General features: G+C 49.8%; 1 protein-coding gene across 5 annotated transcripts in view; it reads right to left on the minus strand.

Moving 5' to 3' along the window:
• Window positions 1-5,086: 5,086 nt before the first annotated feature.
• Window positions 5,087-13,071, minus strand: part of DENND2A (DENN domain containing 2A) — an 80,785-nt gene continuing 72,800 nt past the window's right edge. For 4 of the 5 annotated variants that reach the window (XM_037514471.2, XM_037514450.2, XM_037514481.2 and 1 more), the window contains 4 exons: window positions 11,943-12,060; window positions 11,315-11,560; window positions 8,872-8,958; window positions 5,087-8,110 (listed from right to left, as the gene is read on the minus strand). In XM_037514471.2, coding sequence (XP_037370368.1) covers window positions 8,079-8,110; window positions 8,872-8,958; window positions 11,315-11,560; window positions 11,943-12,060 — 483 coding nt within the window. In that variant the 3' untranslated portion in view covers window positions 5,087-8,078. The remainder of the gene's footprint in view (window positions 8,111-8,871; window positions 8,959-11,314; window positions 11,561-11,942; window positions 12,061-13,071) is intronic. The other variant, XM_054692732.1, reaches the window with a different exon arrangement.

A 13,071-nucleotide genomic window follows, 5' to 3' on the forward strand; every position in this document is an offset into this window, starting at 1 on the left:
AGCCCAGGTCCCCTTCCCACACTGAGAGTGACTGTCCCTGTCTCTGAGAGGGATCTGTCTCTGGAGAGGAGAGGGTTTTTTTTAAAGGTTTATTTTTATTTATTTATGCATACAAGAACTGGGGTGTAGTGTAGGGGGTATGTGTGTAAGAGGATTCAACAGAGACAGAGTGGGAAGCAGAACAGGTAGATCTACTGAAATACACTGCTGAGGGGAACAGCAGGGAGACGGGAGAGGTCTGCTGCGCCATGTGGGTAGCTCCCTGGCCGGGGATCGAACTCATGCTGCAGTGGCTGCAGAGAGCTGCATAGTGCGAGACTTAACCCCTTGTGCCACCAGGGAGGCCCCTGAAATTAATTTTTAACCCTAACCAAGCTGTTAGGTTAACAGCTCTCTGGGCTAATGAAATGGCATTCGTCATGAAGAGGTCATGGGCATGAGGGGATCACGAGTTCAGAGCTGGCGTGACCTGAGAGAGCAGGTAACTCTCTCCCAGGCCTATAATGCTGCTGGGTTAACACTGCTTAAGTAGAGCCTCCACCTGTTCCTCAGGGAGCTCGCCAGACCCTGTCCCCGAGACTGGCTCCCTTGTGCTGAATTGCATAAGCTTGAATAAACTCTTGCTTGGCACCTGTAGGATTGGTCTCCGTTATTTCTATTTCTCAGAGAACTCAAGAGCCCAGAATCTGGTACCAATAATACCCTTTTCTATGGAGCAAGGTCTATGCAGAGAGAACCATAAGTGCACAATTTGGGGGTGCTCAGGTTCTCAGTCACAGAAGCTGCTTAGAACCAAACACCAAGATGGCCCTTTCTCTCCTGATGTTGGGTTATGGGTGCTGCTTCTAACTCCTGCAGCTCGTTAGACCCCATAACTTCCGGCAGGCTCAGCTTATTCCACACACCCCACTCTCTTTCCCCTAGTGTATCCCCAATGGCTCATTTTAAATTTGTAATTGAAGTATAATTCATCTACTATAAAGGTCTCCCTTTTGAAGTGCATAGTTCAGTGGTTTTTAGTACAAAGTTGTACAAATGTCAGCACTATCGCCCACTATCTAATTCCAGAACAATCTCTTCACTTCAAAAAGGTCTCACTCTTTTTTTACTGCTGTGGGTGGCAGTTTGGGCAAGGCCGGAGTGGAGGAGCCGGGATCGGGGAACACTGGGTTCCCTTTCCACCCCCTCCCCAAAATCATCTGTGTGTAGGTTTTAAACCCAAAACTTAATTTCATCTGAAGCCCATATGGAGAGAGAGAGAGAGAGAGAGAGAGAGAGAGAGAGAGAGAGAGAGAGTGTGTGTGTGCATGCTTCAGATGTCAAGGTGGGGTCCTAGGAAACCTGCTGGGGCAGATGAAGTCAGGGAAGGGGACAGGCCCCAACTCAGTGGCAGTGTCCCCTAACCTCTAGTCTCAATTCTGCAGTCCACCTGCTAGGGTTACAGCTCATGAGTCTGTCCTTGAAACAGAAAAGTCTTGCAGGGAGGATTCCTCACATTCTTATCAGCTCAGCCCAGTTCTTGAGGTAGCTTATCTCAGAGGCCCTGAGGGAAGGGAAGAGTGTGTTCTGGGTCCCAGGGAGGAGTGGGGAGGGGAGAGAGCCAGGCTGACCTTTTGGGAGCTGATTTTGGAGCTGGAGAAGGAAGTAAGACCACAGGTTTTAGCAAATTTCAGCAGTGCACACTGCACTGTCCTAAGCCTCCGTGTCCTTCCTTAACCTTTTTCTTTTTTTTAAAAAAAAGATTTATTTATTTATTTATGCATACAAGAACTGGGGTACAGGCCAGAAGTGCAGGGGTGTGTGTGTGAGAGAATTCAGCAGAGACAGAGCGGGGAGCAGAACAGGCAGATCTACTGAAATACACTGCTGAGGGGACCAGCAGGGAGACAGGAGAGGTCTGCTGCACCATGTGGGTACCTCCCTGGCCAGGGATCAAAATCGTGTTGCAGAAGCTGCGGATAGCTTCATAGTGCTGTGCTTAACTACCCTTGCACCACCAGGGAGTCCCCTTCCTTAACCTTTGAGAAATACATTAAAGAATTCCCTTGGGCCTCCCTGGTAGCTGCAGTGTGAAGCTGTTCGCAGCCTTTGCAGCACGGGTTCGATCCCGGCCAGCTGGAGAGAATCCCACAAGGTGGCAGCAGACCTCTCCTGTCTTGCCCGCTCAGCAGTGTATTTCGTGAGCCTGCCTGTTCTGTTCCCCACTCTGTCTCTGGTGACTCCTCTCACTCTCCCGCGCATTTTATATATATAAAAAATCTTAAAAAAAAAATAAAAAGAATTCCCCACAATTTCCCAGACCAGGCCTGGAGTGGAAAGAAAACAGAGTTGTAAGAGACCGTAGCACGAGACCGTATTAGACAGTGCTCTCAGGATCAGAGCCTGCAGAAAGGAAGGAAACAAGTGCACAGAGGAAGAAGTTGGCATTTCTCCCATAGAAACACAAAAGTGAATGACACGCCCAAGGTTAACATCTCTGCACTAGCATATAAATACATTGCAACACGATGGCTGTGGGTTTCAGTTGTGTGTGGGGGTAATTGGTACATAATGAGACATGTATCATTTAAACCATTTTTAACTGTACAGCTCATTGTTGGCATGAAGCACATCCTCACCGTTGTGCAAGTGTCACCTGTTTTGTTTTTCAAGAGAAGCGGCCTCTGCACGAGATTCACGTGAACTCTGGCGCTGGGCACTGGACTCAATAGCTGCCTGTGGCAAGGCCCTCTGCTGGACCTCGGTCCTGCTGCCTCCTGCTCAGGCCTTGCTGTCCCCCGGAGCCCCTCAGGATAAGCTCTTTCACCTGGTCCCAGGCCTGGGGAGAGAGCTAAGGGTGGGTCTGCCAGGAAAACACCTCATTCACATTCTGCCTGCCTTGGGGGTGAGGAAGTTTACTCTGCTGTAGGGACAGCCTGCTGGGAGTGGGTGGCAGGACTTACTGTGCTCTGAGGAGTTTGTTATTGGGGTGAGGAGGGGGATGGCTATAGGTGGGAGAGTAAGAGGACAGGTGAGGAGCCCAGAGTCCATCAAATTTGAGGCTGTTTGCTCTCTGGCCTGTGACCAAGGAACCAGGCCTCTGTTAACTGTAGCCAGAAAGAAGGTAGAGGCTGGCAGTCCACACCCCTGGGGCTGGGTGGGAGTGAGGTGCAGTCAGTAGACCGTCAGGGAGGAAGGGAATTAGCCATCACTGGGGCCAGCAGGTGGATCCTCTCACCTGCCCTCAGTTTGTCTTACTAACCTTTGCTCCAGGGCAGCCCCACATCACCGGCTCTGAAGCCTGAGCTCACATCAGTTCCCATGAAGTCTGATTAGAGCCTGCTGCCCACTTTGCCCTCCTACAGATTACCCCACCTCACTCTCACCAGGATTTTGGGGGCCTGCCATCACTGCCTTGGATTTGCTTTCAAGCCAAAGGAAAGTGACTAAGGAGCTGAAGGAGTGCGACCCCTCGCGGTCCCTTGCAGGATTACACCCTTTTCATTGATTTTATTCTTCAGACGCTCACTCGGGGCATGGAGCTAAAGACTTATTTCCAAAACCTGGCCCAAAGATCACTCTGTCAGGAGAACTTCAGAGAGAATGTTCATAACAGTGAGATCAGCCATCCTAAGAAGCGAGTCACCGAAGACAGATCCTGCACATAACTGGAGACATTTGGGGATCTCCCAGGTAGCCAAGGACTTAGCGACCTGGGCTCCAATTGGGGTAGGTGGATTCCAAGAATTTGCTTTTCAAACTAATAGCCCACATGAATCTGATGCAGGGGGTTCCAGTCACCCCGGGGAAACGTGGGTTCTAATCTAAGAGGCAGGGGACGAAGGGCCTGCCCTTTCTGAAGGGCAGAAAGGAAGGGAGGAAACATTGCCTACCTGGATTGCTAACATGGTCTCCTAGGTAGGTGGTGGGTGCTAAGAACAGTGTTTGAGAAGCCGGGAATATCTGTTAGGGTGAAAAGACAGGTGGACTCCCCCCTTTAAAGGGTTCCCTTGCCTTGGTGAGGCACCTGTGTCGGATGAGCCTGCTGTGGTGGGGACTGCTACCTTGTCCAGAAAGGAAGGGCAGAAAGGAAGGAACATTGCCTACCTGGATTGCAGGTGGGAGTGTAAGATGCTGTGGCCGATGTGGAAAAGACTTTGCTGGTTCCTCAAGCCTTTACATGTAGAAACCACTGTATGGGGACCTCCCTGAGGATGCAAGGGGTTAAGTTGCAGCACTATGAAGCTATCTGCAGCCACTGCAGCATGAGTTTGATCCCCAAGCCAGGGAGCTACCCACATGGCACAGCAGACCTGTCCTGTCTCACCTGCTGCTCCCCTCAGCAGTGTATTTCAGTCAGTCTGCTGTTCTGCCCCCTACTCTGTCTCTGTTGAATCCTCTCACCCCCAGCACCTCTGGCCTGTACCCTAGTTCTTGTATGCATAAATAAATCTAAAAAAAAAAAAAGAAACTACTGTATGACTGAGCAGTTCCACCCTCAGTGCACATACACAAGAAAATGGACAGGGACTTATGTGAATACCTGCCCACATGCCTCTACAGCAGCGCCATTCACGATAGCCAAGACGTCGAGACAACCCAAATGCCCATTTTTGGATGGAAGGATGAACAAAATGTGGGCCCCTACAGTGAAAAATCACTCAGCCAGGGATGGGAACAAAGCACTGATTGCTGCTGAAAACACGTGCCAGGTGACACAAGGTGATGCTGTGAGGTTCTACTTCCATGACATGTCCAGGATAGAGATAGCGAGCAGATGGGTGGCTGCCTGGGGCTGGCGGGAGGAGGGAATGACAGTGACTGCTTAGGGGGTACGGGGTTACCTTTTGGGGCGGTGAAAATGTTTCTGGTGGTTGCACAACTTTGTGTATGTACTCAATGTCACAGATTTGTTCATGTAACATAATTTTGTTATATAAATTTCACCCTATCAAATAAAAAGAGGAGGGAGTAAGAAATAGGGATAGATGCCAAGGATCAAGGAGTGGGCAGGGGTGCCCAGCACTGTCCAGAGAAAGGGACAGAGCAAGTCTGAGCTCCCCACCCAGCTGGGGAGATGTCTGTCCAGACTCGCCAATGTCCTTTGCTCTCTCTACTCACCAAGCAACCTTCTGATTACTAACATGGTCTCCTAGGTAGGTGGTGGGTGCTAAGAACAGTGTTTGAGAAGCCGGGAATATCTGTTAGGGTGAAAAGACAGGTGGACTCCCCCCTTTAAAGGGTTCCCTTGCCTTGGTGAGGCACCTGTGTCGGATGAGCCTGCTGTGGTGGGGACTGCTACCTTGGTCAGCCAACATCTAGTAAGCGCCTCCTCCAGCCAGGCACTGGTGGTGGGTTCTGGGAATTCAGCAGTGGACATGATGGACACAGTCCCTGCCCGCAGGAGGCTTACGCTCCAGTCTTCAAATCACACACAAGATGAACTCAGCAAGGTGAGGGGCCGACAGGCAGGCTCCATGAATGGCCGCTCTTCTCACTAACCTGGGTGAGGTGCTGGTGACCATTTCTAAGAATTCATCTTCCTCCTCCCAGCAGCAGTGACGGCTGCCTCTTCCCTCAGACTTGCAGTCTGTGGCCTCTTACCAAGACATGGCAGCTGCACCTGCTCCCCCTTGCCCCTTCTTGCCCCCTGGGGCCTCTTGATCTTCCATGGCGATAAAGTCCACCCAGCATCTCTGCCCCAACTTCTTCCACAACCCTGTGTTTCACTAGCACTGGAGACACAGTAATGAAGCCTTCTAAACACAAACCTCTTCTTTATGAGAGTGTTTTTTTTTTTTTTTAAATTGGCGTGACAGGGCTTGGATCTTGGACAGCTTGGTTGATGAGGCAAACCACAAAGGTTGCAGGGTGGTCATCCGGTCCCACAGACCGCGCCTCTCTAGCCACACTTGTTTCTGAACCCAAACAGCCACCTCGTTCCAGAATCTGCCTTAGATGGTGAACCGGAAGCACGGGTCTTTTCTCTCTTGCCTCCGACCCTCCCTGGCCTGATCTGTCACTTTGAAGATGTTTTTAGTTGATTTAGTTTAAAGCTAGGCTGAGTCAGGTAGGAGGGATGTTGGGAAAGAGGATGTTTCTGGGGTGTGATGATCTTCTTGACCTGGGTGCTGGTGCCCGGATGTGGCTGCGGGTAGAGTTTTCTTAGGCTGTATAGGGATGATCTGATTACTTTTCGATTGTATATTTTACTTGAAGCCAAAATGAAAGTGGGGGCAATGTGCTAAGAGGCACTGATGTTTTTCTCAGTGTTCTTTATGATGTTTAAACTGGAGTGATCCTGCAGACATTAGCGTAGAGGGTTGGTCAAACAACATTCCAGACAGCTACAAATTAAATATTAGACAGTCACTAGGCATGTGGGTAAGGATGTATATTTATTCACTTAGGAATGTTAAGTAAACAATATAACATGAAATAAGTTAGAAAAGAAAGTATATTCCAAAATATTAAAAGTGATCATCTCTGGGCAATAGAAAAATATGCAGAATATTGGTATTAATAAAGTTAACTAATCTGAGGAGCGTGTTAGACACAAATTCCTGAGCCCCCACCCTCAGAGATTCTCAGTGGTCTCCCCAAGCCTCAACCACATCCACCCACCTGGATTCTTTTGGAGGCACAGTCTGGTTCCTACCATTTTGTGGGGGCCTTGAACTGGTTTGAGAATCTGATGTAAACGATGAACCCTGTCCTGAAAAATGAATGGACACAACAAATCCTGGATACAACGAGGGGGTGCCTCAGGCCTCAGTTGAGAACCCCTAATGTAGACTGGGAGATCAGCCTCTGCCTCATTTTCCTTTTTGCCTCAGAAACAGCCTTGCTCCCAGGTCCCAGGAGAGGAGGAGCCGTGCAGGGCAGCGCAGATGCCTGGGCGGGGCCAGGCCAGAGCACATTCCTTCTGTGTGTCTTGGGGTCGCTGGTTCCATCCAGAGGGGATCCTCAGTGGGGCATGCAGGTGGTGGCCCCAGAACTAGGCTGTGCCACCCACCCATGTTCTCATCCCGCCTCCCACTGTGCACCTGCTCCCTCCTGCCACGTTCTGCTCTTGCTCCAGGGGACGCAAGTGCCTGCTCGCCCACCACACCAGTTCTACTGAGGCTGCTCCCCCCATGTTCACACACTCCCCCCCCTGTTAATATCCACAGCGCAAGTCCATTTAGCCTGCATGTGCACGGTTCTCTCCCGCTGCTCTTGGCCCCCACAAGGAGATGGGCAGATTTCACTTCCTACATGTGGGAAGCGGGTCAAGGCCCTGGCTTGTGTATTTCATGGGGTTCTAGGCAGCACCATAAGCTTTCAGGCCCCAAGAACATTTTTGAGCAGATCTGAACATGGGGTGTCCACTTTGGGCACATGCCCCGGATGGAGCGTGGCTCCTGAGAGGCAAGTCTGAAGAGCCGGCCGTGGCCAGCAGATGGCATCACCGGCCGACCTGCAGGCCCAGCTCTTCCCGGGAAGCCATCTCCCTCAGGATCCCCTTTCACCTTCAGGCCCAGATCTGGCTCCACCGGGCCTGCAGGCCAGTCCTTTCTCCAAGACAACTGCAATCCTGAAACCTGGGGGCGCCACCTGTGGTGGGGTCACTCCTCCCCTAACAGCCATGCTTGTCCCCAGTTTTGTCCAGAGGAGCACTTGGCTCCGAGTCCCTGCTGCTGCTCTTTCCACCCCTCTCGCCTTGGGCTCCACAGTCCAGCTGCCAGGCAGGATGAGGGGAGAAAACACGATAGAGGCAGGCGAGGTTTCTCTTAGGCCTGGCATAATAAAAAAAACCAAATACTTTTCCTTCTTTTAATATCTAAGATGAAAAATATCAAAAATCCAAAGACCAACAGCCAAAACCATCCATCTGAATGTGGGCCTCAGGCCCCCTTTCCAGTGCTGTTCAGAAGAAGCGGCACCTCTGGGCGGCTCTGGGGCCCGGGCCTGGGGCGGGCCCAGTGGTGGCCAGAAAACATCTGGCCATTACCCATCACCGGGGACAGCAAGGCCCACGTTTCAGAGGGGCCATCAGAAATGTTTCTAAAACAGTGGTTGCACCAAGAGGAAGTTTTCCCTTGAGGGTGAGCTGAGGGTTATTTCTTGTGGAGAAACTTCATTTTATTGCCTAAAAAAAGAAAAGGAGGTTTCACCAGGAGGACAGAGAACTGAGTTGAATCCAGCCCGCTTCACCCCAGGTGTGGTGTGGACAGCTGTGGCTTGCGCCCACGTGCCCAGAGCCTCACCCCAGTGTTCAGGAGAAGTTGGGGGAGAGACATTTCCTGGAATCACCCACTCCCCCCAGCTCCTCGTGTACCTTCCTCGTGCAAGGGATCTCCCTCGTCTAGGGGAATTCTGACAGGATGAGTGTCAGAGCTGTTGAGGAGGGTTTGAGTCTGGAATGGTAACACAGACATCCCTGAAGAGCCAAGTGAGGAGAAAACACCTGGCAGTGTGTGTGTGTGTGTGTGTGTGTGTGTGTGTGGGAGGGGTGGTGTGCATGTGGGGGTGTGTGGGGAGATGTGTGTGGTATGTGTGTACTGTGTGTGTGTAGGGCAGGTGGTGGTCCTCATCACCACAGGTTTATCTTCCCAGGGTTCTTCTGTCCCTCCTTCCTATTTTTTGCTTTCTTCTTTATCATCTCTTTTCCAGTAAAGGTTTTTTTTTTACTGATTAGGCCAGCGTCCTTATAAGCCTGACATTTCCACTTTCAGGGGCATATGGAGGCTGGTCCAGGTCTCTACTGCCAGAAATCTCTTATTTTCTAAGCTCAACTCCCCAGAAGATTTAAGAGTGGGAGAGGTAATAGTGTCGAAGACAGCAGGGGCCCAGGGGGGCACACGTGTCCCTTTTTACATGTTGGGACAGGACGGTGAGCCTGGGGCTTACCTAGTCCCTTGAGGAACTTGTTGACTCCACTGTGCTCTCCGCTGGGGAGAGTTTCCAGGTACTCCTGGGCTCGGACCTCAAACAGCCCTGTTGACAAAAGAACCCCCTGCTATTTTAGTCCCTTGTGCCTGGAAACAAGTCCACCTCCGATCGCCACGGGAAAGACAAGCCCTGCTTGGGAGACAAGCTGCTCCTATAAACTCGCTCCCCATCAATCATAAGGTTTATAAAAGTTTTTATTACCCTTCTAATGGCCCAATCTTTTTTTTTTTTTTTTTTTTTTTTTTTTTTTAAAAGAGGCACTAGACTTGGGACATTTTATTTATTTATTTATTTGTTTGTTTATACATGCACTGGGTACAGTCAGAAGCGCGGGAGGGTGAGAGAATTCACCAGAGCCAGAGCAGGGAGCAGAGCAGGCAGAAGGACCGAAGTACACTGCTGAGGGGAGCAGCGGGCGGCAGGAGAGGTCTGCGCGCCATGTGGGACCCTCCTCCGGTGGCCGGGGAGCAGCCGGGGATCGAACCGGCGCCGCAGAGGCTGCGGGCAGCTTCGCAACCCAGCGCTCAACCGCTGCGTCACTGGGGAGGCCCTAATGGCCCAATCTTGTGCAATAACTGTCTTGGGAAATCTGTAAAGGGAGCTGGTCATGAAATCCTATTTTTTGTTCAACAAACACCTTCCAAGAGTCCCCATTGGGCCAGGCAGGCAGTTTCAAAGGTGCACCAGGTAGATCTGGCTCTCAGGAGCTCTTGCAGCCCCCTTCTCTCACCTTCTTCTCTACGAGGGAGCCTGGCCAAGTGGCATCCGCCACTTGTGGAGTCAGGAAGGTGGACGGGCCACCTCTTAGGCCTGCAGCTCTGACCCCTGTCTGTCTGCATCGCTCACTGATCTCCCAGGGACAGAAGACCCCTTCCATGCAGCTGGCATGGCTGCCACCTCTCAGTGATCTGCAAGCAGGCATCTGTTACCCAGCTTGTTTCCTATTTAAAAGGATCCTCTCATGGGCCTCCCTGGTGGTGCAAGGGGTTAAGTCTCAGCACTATGAAGCCATCCGCAGGCACTGCAGCATGACGTCAACCCCCGGCCAGAGAACAACCCACATGGCACAGCCGACCTCTCCTGCTTCGCCCACTGCTCCTCTCAGCAGTGAATTTCAGTCAATCTGCCTGTTCTGCTCCCCACTCTGTCTCTGGTGAATCCTCTCACCCCCCGCGCCTCTGGCCTGCACCCCAGCTCTTGTATGCATAAATAAATTAATGTTAGGAAAAAAAGAAGGGCAGCAGGGATGAGAGGAGGCCCAAGGAAAAGAGGGGCTACTGAGAGAGGAAGGAAAGGTGTCCTCAATGTTTCCTCAAGCTGGGTAGACTAGAACTGGAATTTGGTTCTGGGAGAGGCCCACAGAGGGAAAAGAGATGTGGGAGGAGAAAGGCAGAACATCAGGGAAGTATTCACCAGCTCAGAGGTGGCCAGAAAGAATGTTCTCAAAAGAGTAACATAGACATTTCTTCAAAGAAGATGTACAGATGGCCAACAGGCCCATGAAAAAATGTTCAATATTACTTATATTCAGGAAAATGCATGTCAAAGTCACAATGAGATAACCCCTCAATTCCATGAGCATGGGCGGTATCAAAAAATCCCAGAAACAACAACTGTTCCTGAAGGTGTAGAGAAAAAGGAGCCTTTTACACCGCAGGTGGGAATGTAGACGGGTCCGGCACCTCCAGAAAACAATATGGAGGTTCCTCAACATATTAAAAATAGATGTACCACATGACCCAGCAATTCCTCTCCTTGGTATTTATCTACAGAATGCAAAAACGCTCAATCAAAGGGATATATACAGGCCTGTGTTCACTGCAGCACTCCTTCTAATAGCCAACAGCCTAAGTGCCCACCAACAGATAAGGAAGGTGTGGCATATATACACAATGGAATAGTACTGAACTATAAAAAAGAGATACTATTTTTTAGCAACATGGAAGCAAAGAGGGACTGGATAATGCTAAGTGAACTAAGTCAGAAGGAAAAAGACATATACCAGATGCTTATGGTGAACACAGAGAGCCAAAACACAGAAACAGAGAGAACTAAATGAAAACCTAACTGCAGATTTGCGGATACTATTGATAGATGGGGAGGGTGGGGGTAGAGGGCAAAGGACCCTGATTGTCTTCAGTGGAGGATTATGGGTGCCTTGGTGGTATGGTGACATACATCTGAACAGGTGCAAATCTGCTCCCCTGAATCATTTATAGTGTTGCCACCAATCTTACTGCAATTTTAAAAAGTTTAATTAAAAACAAAGAATGTTCTCAAGAAAAGACTGGAATGTGCTCCCACCGCGCCCTGGGCCCATGACCTTTTCTCTGCTCATCAGTCACCTGGGGTCTGGGTTTCTTGAGCTGCCTCCACCCTAACCTGGTGGGCACCCCCTAACCTTTGACATCCTGCCGGCGCAGCTCTCGCTCCTGGATGAAACCCCGAAATGTCTGGGTCTCCATGAACACCTCCAGGAAGCGGCGGAGGCTCTTGGAGGACACGGCCTTGCGGAAAGCCTCGCGCTGCAGGGTCCTCTCCTCGCGCTCTCCGGCCGTCAGGAACAAGGAGTAGTGGCCCACGATCTCCACGAAGAAGCGGACGAAGGCTTCAGACACCACCTCGTTCAAGGGGCTGGACTCAGGGCCTGAGCAAAGTGGGGAGAGTCAGAGCCGGTGAGGGCAGGGCTGAGCAGAGCCTCGGGGATAAGCCAGTTAGTAAGATGAGCGACTGCCGGTCCCTCCACGGCAAATTGGAATGATCCGTGGAAAAGGCTGACACAGTGGTCAGCCCCTTTAAACAGATATTTCAGAGGAGGGAGGTGGGAGAAAGAGTTCCCAGAATTTATGGTTTGAATGAAACACAGGAAAGGGCTCACACATTGAGCTCCTCCCTTGTGTGCATCTCTTGCCCATTTTCCTACTTCGCCCAATGAATGCCGAGGGGAACAGAGGCCCAGTGTTCACCTGCAACCTGACTCTTAACAGGGGGAGGGGGAGATGTAACGTGGGAGGTGGCTGGGCCTTTACCATGCTTGCAGTCCAGGGGTCCTTCATCCTGGTCACTAGCCAGGTCGTTCCTTTGTTCCAGAATGTGTTCCAGGGCTACCTGAAGCTTCCGGGGTAGAATGGAATCCTCGTCGTCCATCTGTAGGCAGAAAAAGCAGGCAGACCATCAGACCTATGCTCTGGGGAATGTGGCTGCATCCCGACCAGCTGGACACCTGGGCACCAGTGCAGGGCAGGCTTGAAACAGTTCCCGTTTAGGGAACTAAAACCGGTTCTCAGAAGGAAGGTGACTTAGAGTCAAAAGTTTTGAAAATCGAATCTACAGTCCACTTTTTACAATCTGTACAAGCCTCAGATTCCCCATTTATAAAACGGGCGACTGCCAATGCTATCTCATTGTGAAGATTAAATGATATATGTAAGACATCAATTAAAACAAATAAAGAAGACACTAATGGAAAGCTATCCTGCATTCATGGAATGGAAGAATTAATATTGTTAGAGTATTCATACTACCTAAAGTCCATTCAATGTAGTCCCTATCAAAAATTTAATGGTATTTTTTTACAGATGTAGAAAAAACAATCCTAGCCGCCCCCTCAAAAAAAAGGTAGAAGGAAAATAATCTTATACAGTTTGCATAGGATTACAAAAGATGCCGAATAGCCAAAGCAACTCCAAGAAAGAACAAAGCTGGAGAAATCACAATTGCTGATTTCAAACCTTATTACAAAACTATAGTAATCAAAATGGTATGTTTCTGGCATAAAAACAAACACAGACTAATGGAACAAAATTGAGAACCCAGAAAATAACTCCTGCATATCTGATCAATAAATGGTGTTGGGAAAACTGGATATTCACCTGCAAAAGGATGAAAGTGGACCTCTATCCTACAACACTCATAAAAAATAAACTCAAAGTAGGGTTCAAGATGTAAATATAAACTGTAAAACTGTAAAACTACTAGAAGAAAACATAAGGGAAAAACCTCCTTGACTCTGGCTCAGCAATGATTCTTTTCTATTTGATACCAGAAACATAAGCAACAGAAGCAAAGTAAACTAATTGGAACTACATCAATCTAAAAAGCTTCTGCACAGCCAAAGAAAGAGTCAGCAAAATGAAAAGTCAATGTATGAAATGGAAG

This window comes from Talpa occidentalis, unplaced genomic scaffold (genome assembly GCF_014898055.3).
Source record: "Talpa occidentalis isolate TD23 unplaced genomic scaffold, MPIMG_talOcc4v2.1, whole genome shotgun sequence".
In the NCBI taxonomy this organism is placed as follows: Eukaryota; Metazoa; Chordata; class Mammalia; order Eulipotyphla; family Talpidae; genus Talpa; species Talpa occidentalis.